This window comes from Poecilia formosa, unplaced genomic scaffold (assembly GCF_000485575.1).
Source record: "Poecilia formosa unplaced genomic scaffold, Poecilia_formosa-5.1.2 Scaffold100, whole genome shotgun sequence".
Taxonomy (NCBI): domain Eukaryota; kingdom Metazoa; phylum Chordata; class Actinopteri; order Cyprinodontiformes; family Poeciliidae; genus Poecilia; species Poecilia formosa.
The window spans coordinates 247,522-264,436 of NW_006800039.1; the positions used below are offsets into that span (position 1 = coordinate 247,522).

The 16,915-nt window shown below is 40.0% G+C and overlaps 1 protein-coding gene across 1 annotated transcript in view; it reads left to right on the plus strand.

Annotated features, from left to right (window-relative positions):
• The first annotated feature begins 777 nt into the window (after positions 1 to 777).
• Positions 778 to 16,915, plus strand: part of aff1 (AF4/FMR2 family, member 1) — a 24,758-nt gene continuing 8,620 nt past the window's right edge. Inside the window, exons 1-19 of the mRNA XM_016674730.1 lie at positions 778 to 1,032; positions 6,335 to 6,455; positions 8,578 to 9,393; positions 10,131 to 10,172; positions 10,832 to 10,915; positions 11,090 to 11,123; positions 11,478 to 11,535; positions 12,269 to 12,398; positions 12,500 to 13,393; positions 13,491 to 13,573; positions 13,662 to 13,872; positions 13,942 to 14,042; positions 14,844 to 14,907; positions 15,018 to 15,154; positions 15,356 to 15,427; positions 15,585 to 15,678; positions 15,754 to 15,794; positions 15,891 to 16,102; positions 16,689 to 16,807. Coding sequence (XP_016530216.1) covers positions 1,016 to 1,032; positions 6,335 to 6,455; positions 8,578 to 9,393; positions 10,131 to 10,172; positions 10,832 to 10,915; positions 11,090 to 11,123; positions 11,478 to 11,535; positions 12,269 to 12,398; positions 12,500 to 13,393; positions 13,491 to 13,573; positions 13,662 to 13,872; positions 13,942 to 14,042; positions 14,844 to 14,907; positions 15,018 to 15,154; positions 15,356 to 15,427; positions 15,585 to 15,678; positions 15,754 to 15,794; positions 15,891 to 16,102; positions 16,689 to 16,807 — 3,330 coding nt within the window. The 5' untranslated portion in view covers positions 778 to 1,015. The remainder of the gene's footprint in view (positions 1,033 to 6,334; positions 6,456 to 8,577; positions 9,394 to 10,130; positions 10,173 to 10,831; positions 10,916 to 11,089; positions 11,124 to 11,477; positions 11,536 to 12,268; positions 12,399 to 12,499; positions 13,394 to 13,490; positions 13,574 to 13,661; positions 13,873 to 13,941; positions 14,043 to 14,843; positions 14,908 to 15,017; positions 15,155 to 15,355; positions 15,428 to 15,584; positions 15,679 to 15,753; positions 15,795 to 15,890; positions 16,103 to 16,688; positions 16,808 to 16,915) is intronic.

A 16,915-nucleotide genomic window follows, 5' to 3' on the forward strand; every position in this document is an offset into this window, starting at 1 on the left:
GTTTTCTTTATGTATCAGTAGAAGACGCTTGAAAATACATGTGTTCAAAATATTTTGAGTTTCAGGCGTGGCATCATTTGTTTATTAAAGTATTTCACCAACTTCCTCTTGTACAGGTTTGTGATGCACATTTACCTCCAGCGTCACAGGCAGAAAATGAAGAAGTCTGGTCGTGTGACCTTTCACACCAGATACATCAAATTGATATTGCTTAGAGTAGACACACTGTTATTTGATTTTAAAACTCCAATTAGCTGCCAAAAGTCAAAACAATTCTTCTAGAGCTTCCAGAAGTTAGAAAAAAATGTCTGGCAACAATTGTTGCCGATGGGATTAAATGGGTTAAATACGCTAAGCTATTAAAACTTAGAATTTTGAATCAAAGTGCTATGTGAAGCCATCTTGCCTTTATGTTGAACCATCAGAGATTTTATCGGATAAAGGTTTAGATACTCACAGCTGCCAAGCGTAAATATAAATTATTATGAAATGGTGTTTGTAGGCTTTTTTGAATTTGTAGTAACTTTTCACTCACAGTTAATTGGCGTTTTTAAAACTGACAGTCCATAAACACAGATGGCAGTACCATGTTTCGTCGCGTAGGGGTAATGTCCAAAAGTTTACATAAACTGCAGCGAATGGGCGAAAACAGTCCCAAAACATACACCCAATTGAACTCGGCTGTTATTATTGTTAATTTTCTTTTTGACATTACAGGCAAAAGCGGTGAAAGAGCTGTTTTGTGAAACTTTCTCGGCAACATTAAGAGTATAAAAAACCTGAGCCTGGTCCCCGAGTGGCTGCGAAGGGTAGAACAGTCCAGTAGGCAGACGGGCTGGACTGAACCCAAAACACGCGCAGAAAGCTGACAACTGCAAAACAACTTTGCAGCCGAAATAATTAAATTAAGTTTACCGGTAAACAATGTGACCAAGCGTGAAGACCACCTCGGTGAGGACCTTCAGGAAAAACGCATGACAGCGAACTTTGTTCGCTGCGAGAGGCGCACTGCACCATGGCATCCCAGCCGAGGTAGGCAGAACCTTCCGCGGCTAACCGCTAGCAGCTATCCCCGCTTAGCCGATGGGTAAACCCAGTTGATGTTTCTCTGCTGGTGGCGGCCAGCCTGTCCCGTGGCAGCGCGTCGGATCTCCTGTAATTAGATTACAGTTTTCTAGTGATACTTTATGCGAGTACAACAGGGGGGAAATGGAAGTGGGTTTGGTAATTGAACATTGTGCTGTCAAACTAACTTGAAGACGTGCGAGATTTCAGGTCGACAGGCAAGCAGAGAGAGGTGGAATCAGCTGGAAACGACAGGCTGGTGTGACTTTTACCAGCTGCGAGCCAGAGCTGGGGGGGTTAATGCATGTTATTTAAATGGACATCAACCTCAGATCACAAGGTCAATATCATTACCTGGACCATGCTCTTTTTTTTAGCGTCGTGTTTGATAAATCTGGCTTTAGTTGGATTGTCCCTTTAACTATGTCCCCATTACTGCCATCTAGCAGTGTTTTGCTTCCTAACATTAGCTGCAAAGAATGGCGTTTGACAACAAGTTACTCATCATAAAGAGCCGTAGCGATAAATAGTTTCCTATTTGTTCAAAAACGCAGACATTTTCTAAACAAAGCCCAACGAAATGCAACTAAGAGTGACACACATTTTAGAAAAAATAAAAACATTCCTATCAGTTTGGTTTGTTTACACATTTCTAATTTACAACAAATGTCACGTTATTACACTTGGCAAGAAAACGTGTCACCGTTAATGTCCAAATGTAAAGCAGCCCATTATTTACTGTCCAATTCAGTCAAAAATGTAAGACGGTACAGTCAGGTATAGGGTTCCATACGCACAGTCTAGAAAAAGCAGGGGATTTGAATCCAGTCTTTTCAAAGTCTGAATAAGTATGAAAGAGGGTATTACAAAGTATTCCAGACATTACTTCCAGTCCCAATTTGATTTATTCATTCATTCCTTGGTTGAGTCCTATCTTGTGTTTTTCCACACCCTTTTGTTCCTACTTTATGTTGCTCCTGCCTTATGGTATTCCTTCCTTTCTTGAGCCCTTCCTTTTTACCCTTTTTTCTTGCTTTTCCTTTAAGTCCTTGCGTCCTTTCCTTCTTTGTGTCCTTCTTTACTTCCTCTGTTGTCAGTCTTTCTTCTATTCTTCCTTTTTTCATATTCTTTCCTTCATATGTGATTCCTCCCTTAATTAATTTATGCCCATCCCTACTGTAGGGGCATTAGCAATCATTATCACAAAACTGATGTTTTTAAAATGTGTATAGGATGCAATTTCAGCACTGGTGGAAGTGTTGGGGATTTACAAAGACGTTCCCAGAAAACCTAACCTAAAGATTGGCTTTACTAAAGAAGTATAATCCTTAGTGATGCATCAATTAATAATATACAATTTTTTTTCCTTATTGAAAGGTTACGTGGTTAAAAAATATACTTTTTTTTTTTACTGAAAAACTTCTACTTTTTCAGTCTAAAAAACTAAGTCCTTTTTGTGCCTTGAATTTGATGGAAAATTAGGTCAAGATTAGTGGCATGTTCTGATACAACAACTTTAGATTTATTAAATTTTAAGTTGGACTCAAAACTAGGGGAACTGTCACTCAACCTGCAACACACAATTTCTCTCATGATAAACGTTTGCTGTTCAGTTGTTGAGAAAAAGCAAAGTTAATGTTAATATTTACACAAAAACAATTGAATACATCAAAATGCTCTCTTTGTTTTTCTTTAATTTGTTGCCTTGTTCAGACTATCATCACAAATATACCTTTAGTTTGTCCCTGCGTCGCATACTACAAGCAAACAGATTAGTCAGAAAGTATGTTTTGAGTCATTCCTGTTGTAAAACACAGTGATGACTCAGTACTGGGAGTCATTGCAGCTGGTGGTGGAATGCTGTAAAAGAAAGGAATATATCCCTGTAGGCTTATTAGTGTTTTATTTTTGGCAAAGACCAAAGAAACCTGTTCCTGGCAAATTGTTTCAGCTTTGTATATAATCAATGTCGACTGTGTTGTTTCCAAAGCAACAAACAAAATCTGATCTTATTGCAACATCAATAGGAGTGTGATGCAAATGGCTCAACAACATGCCTCCTCAGCTTATATGTATATTTTTTAGAAGATTTCCAGGCAAGTCGATCTTTGGGGAGATCCCTCTTGGCAGATCCAGAACATAAAAGGGAAATCTTTCCCTGCCTGGGAACAGGGATCATTAGGTACATCCCAATGTGTTCCCAGGCAGCTCATCTACAAGCTCATTTTCCTGAATGAACCTGTAGAGAAATTTCTGGATTTGCTCCTGTACTTCTTAAATTTCCAATGCAAATTCAGATCTGCATAAGACGTTGCAAAGCTGGATGAAAGTTTGCTTGCCCACATAAGATGGTGTAAAAGAGGAGAGACTGGTTTTGTGTTGATGAGTCGCTTTCTTTCTAGACTCTTCACGAGTTTAGACAAGGTGGTCACTGTTGTAGGTTCATTAAGTACAGTCTGGGTTGCATTCGCAAAGCATTAGTCAATAAGCCACAACATTAAGACAAGCAGCCCGGTGTCGAGTAGTTTCACTGTTCTATTGTTCATTCGGACACGGGGTTTTGTAGACCTCTGAAAGTCTGCTGCAGAATTTGGCACCAGACTGTTAGTAGCAGCAGTTTTCTCCTCAACATCGCACAAAGTCAAGTTAGGGCCACATTATCATGTTGAAGCTGCCACCTGACATTTCTGGGAATATTGATGTTGGAATGGCTGCACATTTTGAAGAACATTAGCCGTTTTCCCAGTGGAATATTTCCTGAACACCCCAGTGCAACCTTTGCTTTCCAGAGAACCCTTGACTCTCCGGTGACCCCCGTTTCTGGTCCGCTGTGCTTTCTACTGTTTTTCTTCCTTGACTGAAACTCAAGTTTTACCCAAATCAGACAGGAAATGACCATCAAGAGCTTCTGGAACTAAAAAGCTACAACCTAGCCCTGCAGATATCAGTACATCCATTATCTATACCTGCTTAACCTTGCTAGGTTGTAGGTTCATCGATCACTGGTCGAGACTTAGGGTACAGCCTTTATAGGTCACTAGTCCATGACATGAAATCAGCCCTTGTCAACGTTATTCAACTTTTCATCCTTTGCTTTGCCTAACTTTACTTAATTGTTCTAGTAGGCTTTGATGTAATTTGAGGTTTCAAGTTGGGCCATTATACAAGCTTTTCGTCTTTTTTTTTTTCTGATAAATTGTACCACCAGTTATTGGTCTGCCAGCAGATGTAAAAAGCTGCTTAAAATGTAAAGATTAAAGCCGTGGTTCCTATCCGTCCTTTTACAGGACCCAGTTGAGTTCTCAATGTTTATGGATTTCTTTTTATGTTGCCTCAAATTCTTCTGTTGTCAGTGGTCTCAGAGTTTGTTTGTTTTTTCTTTTCTGCTTTGTATTTACAGTTTTGAGGGGTTTTTTTTTTTAAATCTTCTTGTAACCTCCAGGATTAACTTGCAAGAATTTGTATCTGTATTAAACTTGAAACACTAGAACTTCTGTATTGTTGGAGTTTTCCCACTGGTTATTATGCGCACAAGTTTTTATTTTGCTCTTTCTGATACCTAGATGGGGGGGAGGGATACACAGAGCAATAATTAATCTCCAGCTTTATAGTCCGTAAAGTGTAAAATCCATGTCTATATTTACTTAGTCTTAGAAAATGTAAACTTGTTAGGAAGATTTGCCAAGATGACTTTTTTTCTCACTGCAAATAACTTAGCAGCACTGTTTAGCACTCTCTGACTAGAGTATATCAAATTGCAGGTGTTTGGTGAAAAAGCTTTACATTTTGCAAAACTCACACACTATATATCAAGCAGATATGGTGGAGAAATTATGGATTGGCCAAAGAATTTGACACCTTGCAGACTTGACATTTGTTACCCATCATCTATCCTGGAATAAAAACATTGGTCAACCATTCAGTAGCATAAGCTTGTCTAATTTCTGTCCTGCAACAGTACATCCATCTTAAGTGCATTAGCAAGACTGCAACAGACTAGTTGGACTAGAAAAGAGTCCATGTGTTGCAATTCTCCCGGTCAAAGTCTGCACCACGGCCAGATTAAAATACTTTGCCTGAACCTAAAGAAAGCTGTGGAGAATCTAGTTCCTTCAGTGAAGTGAGACAACCATATGAAAGACAACACAAACAGATTGATATGTCCTGTTGTTTCTCTGGACATGGACCCGTTTCCTGCTTTAATGTCAAGCAAGCCGATCAATCTAATAGCCCTTAAAAGTGAACCTTTATGCTGTGTCAACACTTTTTTTTTTTATTACAGACAGTTTAATCACTCGCATAATCTTTTATTTTGATCTTTGTATTTTGTCAGTTGAAAAGTAGATTGGGACTTCAACCGTTAAATCTAGATCTGAAATGCTCAACTTCTGTGAAAATGTAAATGCAACAAACATGTAAACATCGCACCTTGACGGAAAACAGCCTAAAAGATCAAATGAACTGATTTGGCCCTGCCATAACTTGTCTTTTATGCATGTATTGTACGTAATATTGTGTGATTCTATGAAACGCTTGTTGTGTTGTTCACCCATGGGTGTTTAGCCTGTTACTTGGCCGTGCCAGTTTGTGCTTTCCTTGGAGTTTAGCAAGTCTATCTGCTGCATTAATGAGGAGGTGCTCATCTGTTTGGCTTGGTCCCAAATCTTTGCTGCTCCTCTCATTGCCATGGCAGCATCCTGCTGGGATTGTTGTCGGGGAGAATGATTAGCACAGTGTTTTGGGAAGAAAAAAGTGAAAACTGAAGCTGCAGTGTTCCTGTTCATATTTTTAAAACGTGCCCATAGACGTTTCTGCATTTTTATGTTTTTTTATTACTTATTACAGTTACTGGGCTCCTAAAAGTTCAAATAAATCTATTTTGTAGACTTGGCAGATGTGATGTGTAGTGAATCCCCCTTGCACCTGTGAGTCAGTTCACACTTATCTGTAGATTTATTCTCATCTGACGCTGCTGCTTTCCCCTTGGGTTTAAGAAGTCAGTCATACGCTTTCAGTATTTATTTTCTGTTTTTACAGAAATTTTATGATGGCGTATCATTGCTTTGCTTTGCAGTGGAATTTAATTGTAACCATTTGTTTTGTTTTAGAAAATTAAAAAAAATCAAAATAACTCTGTTTTTGTATAGTTAAAAAATAGTGGACACTATCGCTGTACCACGGTCAGATTTCCATATCGTTTGTCCCAAGGCGATGGTCGTGTGAACGGGCTGTTAATTTAGCTCATTTGTATTTCTTTGTAATTTTCCAGCGCACACAATGAAGAGAGGAACCTTCTTCGCCGCCGAGCATGGGAACAAAGAGTCCAAGAAACCAGCCAAACCAAAGAACTTGACGCTGAAAACGCGCCACTCTTTGCAGAACCGTACAAGGTAAGAGCTGCCTTTAGAGAGGGAACAGAATGCTTAAAGGACAACAGTGGCTGTCACTCGACCATCTGGTAGATCAGTCCAGGCGGTCTGGATCTGTGTACATGTAAACAGAAGTGCAGCCCCTTGTAGGGCTCTTGACTCATGGTTTCTATGAATAGCTATTTGCTCATCTTAGCTTTGCTCAAAAAGGTTGCAAAAGTTCAGGACAAAAACTTGGGTAGAGTCTGCCGTCCTCCTCTGAGCCTGCTGATGGCCTATATAACCTCTGCAGCTAAAATAGCCCAGTCTCTGTGGGGCAAACCAAGGGGCCTTAAGGTCAGTGAAACACTAGCTGGTTCTCTAAAGCAGTAGTCCCCAACCCCCGGTCTGTGGACCTGCACCGGTCCGTGGACCAATTGGTACCGGGCCGCGCAAGAAATAATTAAATATTTCCCGTTTTATATATTATTTGAGTCTGGAGGATCTTTTATTTTGAAAATCCTTTAACCGGATTCTCTGTTACTTGCGCGCCAACACTGAGCCCACAAGCAGCAAAATGAGTGAGAAACGGATCAGATCTCTTTGGAAAGTTTCTTTGCAAAGGGGAAAAGGCCCAGAGAAGAGACAGGAGAATGGATTAATCCCGGACCAGTAGGTGAGTCCCACATTTCAAGCCCACTCTGCGTAACATGTAGCAACCGGCTGCTAATGAGGCAATGAAGCTTCAAGCTGCTTTGCCACGTAGAGACCCAGCAGGCTGTGGATATAAGCAACACCTCAGGTGTCATTGTCTCCCATCACTCCCAGATGTCTCGTTGCAGAGAAACAAGCTCAGGGCTCCTGTTAGTCTTTATCATGAGCTAAAATTTTCACAAAAGTAAAATGCTCGTTTTTGTGGCGCATCTGTATCTTATTTTGAAGGGATATGTAAACATTACCATAGCGACCAGTCAGAGAGCGTTTGGGCAGTGGTCGAGAGGAGATGAGTAAAGCTTATGAGTCTTAAGTCTGGTTTAGACGGCAAGATTTAAGGATTGTTGGCCGATTCTCCAAACCTCTGTGACCACAGAGCTGATAAAAGTACAACAGGTTTGATCGGTTCGTATCTCCAGCCACAAGGCAGGAGCAACAAATCACACGAACCGATTCCAGTCACGAACCTCGCGATTCCAGAAGAAAATCCACAAAACTCCCAACATGGCATGCAGGAATTTAGAATAATCAAACATGGATGACGATGTAGAAGCAATAGTGACAGTTTGTGGAGTCATTTTAAGAGATAAAAGACGTAAGGAAAAGAAAAGGCGGTGGATAAAAGACGACGGGAGCAGCCGCTCTATTTGCTGCACTATGATTTGGAGGTGACTGTTTTTTCATAGTTAACATTTTTAACTGAATAAACATAATAAACATATATAATAATGACCTTTACATATAATAATAAACATTTCCACAGATCATCTCCGATGTCCACCGGACTCTCAGTTGCCTGATATGTCAGCTGTTTGGGATTCCCCTCTGTTCTTACGTCACCGCGCTTTCTGATTGGCTACCTGTCACATTCAGGAGGTTGTATTCTCGTTCTCAGTCAGGGTAAACCCCACAGGCTGCGATAAAAGGGCTAAGACAACCCAAATTGGGTAGATTCAGGGAACACCAACATGCAGAAGTCTTATCTGACGGTTCACGCCCCCCCCGGGCCGCAGCAAAATTTTCAAGTCTTGACCGGTCCGCGATAATAAAAAGGTCGGGGACCACTGCTGTAGAGGATTCATTCTGTGAGGACACAATCATAATTGAGCAAGACTCTGCTGCACTCATTAATCGTTTAGTTTTGAATGCAGCTGATGGAGTCTATCATATTATTCACTCAATAAAGATTTCAATAGCAAATGGTAAGACCAAGTTTTGCATTTTAGTAATACTGAGAAATTCAAGTAATAAATAGAAGAAAATGCACTTTATGTTACTAAATTAGTTGACTATTATTTCAGTAATTGATTCAACACGACTAAACGAATGAATAATTTCAGTCCTATTGTGGAGTTTTAATTTTTTCGCAGAACTGCGGTGTAGTGGTGTCTGTATTTTGTTCAGAAAAGTAGAAATATATATATATATATATATATATTTTTTCCCCCAGACGAACAAAGCGGATGAGCTCTCTGATCGAATCCAGAGGATGCTGGGCAGTTACGAAGATGTGAATAATCCCGTGCCGCCTTCGCTGGAGGTTTTACCCATTCCTTCCTACGTTTCCTTATCGCAGTCGGATCAGAGCCAGCCAGTTGCAGAGCAATCAAACAAAACTCTTTCCCGCAGCCAGGAGCTTCACATGTCTACTACCCAACAAAGCCAGAAAGGGACATCTAATTGTGTTTACTCCTCATCTCCAAACTACCGTGGACATTCATCTAGATTTCCAGCTACGTCTTCGACCCACAGTCAGTCGAGTCGCTTAGGACATCATATAAAGGAGAGTGAAGTCTTCCCAGATCTCAGAGGGGCAGTAGGCCTTCCCCAGGAAGTGTCTGCCCCCTCTCCAGATGCTAAGCCTCTTCCGGTCCTACATTCCTGTGACCACAATGCTAACACGGACACCAGGGACACGTTCAAAAGGGATCAGCTTCAAGGGTCTCCAGATCTTTCCTCAGGGTTGACTGGCAGTGTGTCTGTTTTCACATTGAACAGCAGGCTTTCGCCTATAAATCCACCTCCACCCCAAGCCAAGACCAACGCACTGCCCTCCCAGACCTTCCCTTCTCTGCTGTCGTCCAAGCAGGCCGGGATGGTCATGACCCAGAAGCCAACGGCCTACGTGCGACCCATGGATGGTCAGGACCAGGTGGTCCAGAAGTCACCTGAGCTGAAGCCATCGCCGGAGCATTATGCGCCGTTACCAGAGCTGATCAACAAAACGGACATTGCCAAAACAATGAAAGTGCCTCAGTTCTTTGAGGTGAGATTTTGCGTCTGTAATTGAATATAAATGTACCTAAAATCATTGCAATAGTGGTTAAAAACTGTATTTACAACAATTTGAAATTTGGCATTCAAATGAAGTTAGACGGGAACTATCAGCAGATTGTGATGTACAAAATGAAAATTCCTTCTGCTGCTTTATGCTTTTTCTTTCATGAGTGGATATGCTTTTCTTTTCACTTCTTCTCCTGTAGCATTTCACAAGGTTGGACCATTGAGCGAGAGGAATGCTTGACCATTCCTCTCTGGCTCTGTCTCCCTTGGTCAATATTTTATGGTATTTATTGCGAGTATAGAAGTGGTGATTAAAAGAAATGTTTGTAGGATGCATCCCTGCATACAGTCAGAACCTTATATAGAACAAATGCTGCTCTACAAAACTGAAGCTATTGTCAAGAGGCCGCTTAAGAATCCAATACACATTAAGTAGAGTAACTGTGCCTCTAAATCGAACATAGTACCGTAATAGTATTTGAGCCAAATCATTCAAATTTGTATGTTTATTGAGTCTAATGGAACCTACTATGGAAGAAAATATTCAAACTAAAGCAATAAACTTAATTATTATATCACTATTATTTGCAATATGCTCATGGATATATTGATAAATCACTTGTTTATTGTCCTAATTGTGAATTTAGAAATGGTGTCATTTTCACTTACACTTATTAGTTTTTTTTGTTTGCTTCAATATCTTTTTTCCTGATTTTAAAGGCTCCATCTGATGAAGTTCTGTGTGTGGAAGATATCTTAAGGGTACGTGCAGCCACTTATGTCCATGTTTAAGCAAATAATAGATGAGCTCTAAATTTTTCTTAGATTTTCTGAATGTACTTGGGAAAAATTGAAGTTGAAATGCAAAAATTGTTGGGGTTTTTTTGCCGCATTTGGCCTTGATCTACTTCTGCTTTTTTGTTGGGGGTTTTTTTTTTTCCCTTTTGTGCTTTATACCAGATTAGGAATTGGTATTTGTGGAAATTTTAGTTGTTTTTTTTAAATGGTGTCAAGAAGAGAAACAAAAGTCTGGGTCAGCTTTCAGGTTGTGTGTGGTTTCTTCACACCATCATTAAAATTTGGGCCTTTATTTGTAGTAGCCACTAAACTGAATTGCAATGTAGGAAGTGCAGCTGGAGAACGATTTGCCCAAACTTACAAAATCATGTTTTAAAAACAGCCTTTTGTATTTTCTCAGGCTTGACTTTAAACATTATTCGAGGATCTTTAAATGTGAACTCAAAATAAAAACCGATAAGATTTTGAGATCTTTTGTATTCCAGTCTTACTTTAATAACATTTTCTCCAGTTCTAGTTTACTTTATAGAACAGATGAACTTGTTCAAAACAGATGGTTGTGAATCAATCACGTTTGTTTTTTTTTCTAAATGAATGAATGTCGACATGTTTGTGTTTGACAGGAAATGACTCGCCCATGGCCCCCTCTGCTGACAGCAATACACACTCCAACCTATGAACCATCCAAGTCTCCAGTCCCAGCCAAGGTCAAAAATCAAAGCTTAACCATTCAATTTTTTCCATGTTTTGGAAAAAAAATGCTCATATGTTTTCTAGCATTCCAAGCTTTTTCCTCTTATTATGTTCTAACTACACGGTTTACCCCAAAACAAATCTGCAGATGAGTAATACAATTCATATTTATTTTTCCATCCTTGCAGGAAGCAGAACAAGTTTCATCATGTCCAGAACAAAGTGAGTAATGTTTGGCTTGTCTTTAGCAATCGGCACAGCTAAATGAATCCATTATATCTGGAGTTGTTGTTTTGGATGGCAGGCCTTTATATGGGTATGGTGAAGTTTAAAATATTAGATGTATTTAAACACAGATTAAAATACATTGGAATATAATTTCAGATCAACATGTTGACTAAAAAGATAAAAGAGCTTTTAGTAAAACTTCAGTTTAATAATTTATATATCCATCTATAGCGCCACTAAGAAGAATTGCTTTCTGTTATTACCAATCTCTCACATTGTTGCTGATCAGTTACTATTTTAGTTTATCAAAATCTCACGATCAAACTAACCGTCCCTGTTTCTTTTCAGAAAGCCTTGAATTCTCCAGTAAAGATTCATCTCATTTTAACCGGCTGAACTCCTCAAAGTGAGTACCGAAATCCTTCAGAATGACAGCTTCCTCATTTCATAAATATAATATGAAATTTAGCACAACCATATTTTTGTTTATAATCAAAGATACACATGCGTGCACACACACACACACACACATATATATATATGAGAATTTACCTCAAAACATTCTTAAATCTGTGTCATGGAAGGAAATTCAACTCCCTCAGATTTTGGCAATTTAGCATTTTTGGATGGCTATAACAGAGCTATTAGCTGTTATATGCCTGAGAACTTGGTTTATTCTTTAATACACATCTTATGTTAACTTTGCCCTACAGAACTTTAAAGAAAGTGACCCATGCTATACATTTTATGGAGTGTATCAATACCTCCTTTTTACCATTCTTGACTTGTGATCATAAGCCGTACAAATTTCTTTCAAGGGCCAGAAACGGGCCCCGAACCACACTTTGCACACCCCTACATTAGTAACATCTCCAGGCTTTCCCCAAGTTAGTTGAAGGCATGGTAATGTTGATATGTGTAAACTTCTGATTGAAAAATTAATAAATATTCTGGCATTTAACAGATTTTGGTTGTCCTTGTTGGCCTAAATTAGGACCAATTTAGTCTGAATTCATAACCAATATTGAAGCGAAAATGTTTTATTGATTGAATAAAAACATCTGGTTTCAGTTGCATGTATTGATGATTACTAATGGCTACGTTTTAATACCAATCTGCGTGCATTTGTGTTTTTTCAGTTCCTTAGAAGCCACACATTCCAGTGATGCAGAGATGAGGAGCTCCAGTGACAGCAGCTTGGAGTCAGACAGCGACATTTCCATTAAAGAGCCTCCAAAACCCACAGAGAGCAAACTAATTGAAATAGAGGTCTTGGCTCATTTTACTGTTTCAATTATCGCCCAATAAATTACTCACATACTTATGTTTTCTTATTATTATTTTAAATATTTTTTATGTTCTTTTTATAGCCTGATGCTCCGACAGCAAGTGATCGGGACTGGGAGCTGGGAGAGCGGGTTGGCTCCCATCTGCAGACCTTCAGCACTGGTCGTCAGACCCCCAAGCAGACCAGTGCAGATGCCAGTGAGGAATCAAAGGCCTTTTCTCAGCAAAGAGCGCTCACAGACAACATGGCTGCTACTCAGCAGAGCAGCGAAAGCATTCAGGATGCTTCTTTCTGCCAGAACAATAGCAAAACAAGCTGTTCTGATGGAGGGAGGCACAGCAGCAGCAGCAGCAGCAGCAGCAGTTCAAAGAGACTCTCAAAGCCCTCAGCGGCAGGGGGCCCGAATCGCACTGAGGCAGCGCTCGGTGGTAAGTCTGAGGAACTCGCAACCCCAAAAATGGAGCAACATTTCACAGACAATCCCAAAGTAAAATCGAAAACAACGGAACACAAAAAGGACACTAAAAGAGATGCTAAAAGATCTAAATACGCCAAACATAAGAAGGCTGGATCGGAAGTCGCTCCTGGGTTGCACAGTCGCTGTCCAACCTGTGGCGTTCAGTATCCTAAATCCTGCTGCTGCTCGGCTCAGAGCCCCGCCCAGCCTGCTGCTCCGGTCAGAGTCAGCTGTTCCAAAACCAATACAGAGACCGAGGTGCCTCACAAATCAACCCACAAGCACTCGCATAAGGCCTCTGAGGCAGCAAAGGGTTGGTGGGACCAACACCAGCCTCCTAAATCCCTGCTGGTGAGGATTGATATCGGTCTGCTCTCAAGAGTCCCCCTGAAATCCAGTAATAATAAAGGGATTTCCAGCAATGCAAAGAGACCAGCGCTGGCCATAGAGAAGGATGAAGCAAGCAGAGAGTCCTCTAAAGCACACAGACCTGGAAAAAGCAATAAAAAGTCTCAAAATGTGAGGAATTTGTGTGGCACGGAAGAGATTGTGCTCATTCTTATCAGAAAATGTTATTTTACTGTGATTTTTATTTTCCTTTTTTTTTTTTTTTCAGGTTGAGACTAAAAGTCCTCCCAAGAAGAAACTTAAGTTGGAAAACAAGAATACCTCATTAAGTCGTGCTTCTGTGAGAGTAGAGTACGTCCAGTGATACCAAAAGGAAAAATTTGAATTTAACATACTAAGACATTGCTGCTCTAACTCTTGTGATCTATATTTCACACAGGAGTTCCAACAAACCAGACAAGGAGCAAAAGAAGGCTAAGAAAACATCTCAGGACCTGGCAACATCCAAAGACGCCACTAAACCTCCAAAGGTACAGAATCCCTGTTCGGCAATGGTACTAAAGACCAGTAAGGAGAATACCAAGGGTAGGGACTCCAACAAGCACAAGACAGTTAAAGGAAAACACCCGCAACTCTCACTTCATAAGAAGGTAATTGTTCAAACACTACCATAAGTGGTAAGATATGAATTAAAGTTTTCAACCTAATGCGTCTCCTTGTGTCAGGCCAAGACCCCAAAGAGCGGCCTTGATGTGCCATCAACTTTAAAGCCCCAAAGAGGAGCTGTGAGCAACAGATCCTTGCTGCATTTCGACAAGAGGTACAATTCCAAGTTTTCCTTGCACTCAGTTTGGAAATAGTTTTTATAGTCATTTTATATAGTGTTTCCTATATAACACAAAATTACATGTGTGACTGTAATTTTACAGCCACACATGTCGGTGCATTCTAGTGGGACGTTACGCAGCAATATGCTTGTCACCGTTTTGTTTTTAACTAATAAAATCTTAAAGTGTGGTCTCCACTTGCATTGAGTCTCCTTTACCCTGATTACCCAAAAATAAATTCAAAAGTTATTCATCCTTTGTGTAATTAAGCTGTTCTGTTCTGGCCTCAGAGGTTTGTCGGAGAACGCTAGAAAAGCAGAGTTGGGTTATAAACGATATAAAATACACTAGAAGTTTTTGGTGGTAATGTAGAAAATGTCAAAGGGGTGTACATTATCTTTTTGCAAGAGACTGTGTTTATTGTTTTTTTTATGTTTCCTACACGATGTCAGATGTTTTGGTGGACTTGATTGGTTTTTAAAATTCATATAGATTCACCACACATGGTGTCTCAAGGCGCTTCGTAAAAACAGTAAATTGAATCCGATCACACAGATTCAAAGTCAAGTACACATTGATCCTAGTTATCAAGCTCAGTTAATTATTCAAAGTAGGTTAAAAAGTTTCTAAGGAAACTTTTTAAGTTTCCTTAGAAACTTAAAAAGTTTGCTCAATGAAATCCAGCAGATTGCATTGAGTCATTAACTTGCAGCGTTCACTCCTACTGGATGAGCACGTAGCATCAGTAGAGTCACTCACATCGAGTTGTAGAGTAAAATAATTTTGTTTCACAGGCAGTATCCAGTGAACCATTACATAAAAGAGGCAAAAAAACTGAAGCACAAGGCAGACGCTGAGGTAAGTTGGTCTTATTCTTTTTTTTAATTTTTTTTTTAAATGCACCACACTCCATACAGCATGTCGCTGCTTTTTTTTTTTTACTCTCGTATTCTGTTACGTCTGTGCAGCAGGACAAGCTTAGTAAAGCTTTCACCTACTTGGAGGCAGCCATGTTCTTTGTTGAGAGTGGCATTGCCATGGAGAAAGATCCACAGATTTCAGGGTCTTCCTATACGATGCTTGCAGAGACGGTGGAGCTGCTCAAGTAAGACTTCATGTTTCTTTGACACTGCTTCAGGGGCTTAATGCACACTGATGCTTTCAGAAAAGTTTGGGGGCCGATTCTCTAATGCTTTTCACACACTTGGCACTGAAATCTTCTTACAGATGTGAGGCAAGCTTCCAGTAACGGTGTGATTTAAAAAATTGTCCTGATTCGTGCTGTGTTTATCTCTCATTCTCACAGATTTGTTCTGAAACTTAAAAACCCAGTGGACTCATCAGCTTCACCCCCAGAAAACGACTTTTTAGCTTTATGGTAAGTTGAAGCTCCTTCTCTTAATTTAGCGTTATGGGAGGTGGTTAAACTGTATTGCAAAGGACATAAGAGCTGCAGAAATGCCATGTCTTCACCTCATGATTTTCTCATTGTTTTCTGACACATTTTTTGAGTAATTTTTGTATCTTTCCTGCAGTTTAAAGTGCCAGTCTCTTCTTCACATGGCCATGTTTCGCCACAAACAAAAAGCTGCAACAAAGTTTTCAAAGACTCTTACGGATCACTTTCAAGTAAGTTATACATGCTTTATTATCATCTCTGCTTGTTTTGTAGTTGTATTGTAAAATATTCGGTTTATCTTTCAGAACTTCGCTCAGGTGTCACGCAAACAGCCCTCGTCAGCAAAGTCAGTCATTCCCCCCCACCCACAAATAAAAATAAAAACATATTTAATGTTTGCAACCCTACATCGGGTTTAAGCTTTTTATATTTCATCTTTTAGGCTAGCAGAAAACCCATCCCCCGGCGTGCCGTCTCCAGCCAGCACCAGCTCAGGTACCGGTTCAAACCACAGTGGCTCTGCAGACGGCAGCACTGTGTTGATTCCTCAAGACATAGAACAAGTGGCCTTTTCCTACGTCAACATCACCACATTATTTCTGAGTGCTCATGACATCTGGGAGCAGGCAGAGGAACTGGCATTAAAAGGCAGCGGTAAGAAAGAAAAATCCCTCCAGCTAGTTGGTTAGCTAGCTAACATCTGGAAATCCAAAAAATGAGCTTTTCTGAGTCTTTATTTCTGCTGTGCTTTAGCCTTAGGTGATGTGTGGTGTGATGCTGTTGTTGTTTACCTTCCATGACAGCAAGGTGGTTTTCACCTTCTGAATTGTTTTTAATGTACATTTTTTTTTCTTAAAACACATTTTTATTTAGACAGAGTAACTGTATTAGCAATAAGATTATCTCAGATGGAAAAACATGTTTATGTTGATTTTAAGTCCATACTGTAAAGATGTTAAACATTTAAAACTCAGATCCCAAAAACTGTACAGTGAATACACACCAATATAAGGTTTGTGGTGCGTGACCGTGGGATGTTTGCATAAAATATCCCACGCATCACATTTTGTAATTGGAGCTCAATAGGAAGTTGACTCGGTGACAGTGACTCATTGTTCCACAGTGTTAACATGTCTCATATAGCATTTAAACCATAAACCTTATATATATAAAAAATACATCTCTGCACCAAACGATGATCTTTTTTAAATATTTTGTTTCCGTTAAATGTGTGTTTCAGGTGTGCTCGCAGAGCTGGACGCCTCCATGGGCCCTCTGAGCCTGATGTCAAATATGAGCTTCATGGTCCGCTACGTCAGACAAGGTGTCAACTGGTTAAGGCTGGACAGCCGAAAGCTTTGATGCTGGACGCCTACGCTTTATCCCAGAAGTGTCTCTCGGACTTATCTGCATGTTTATGCCTCTGACATCACCTTATTTCATTAACAAAGTGGATGGCAGATGGCT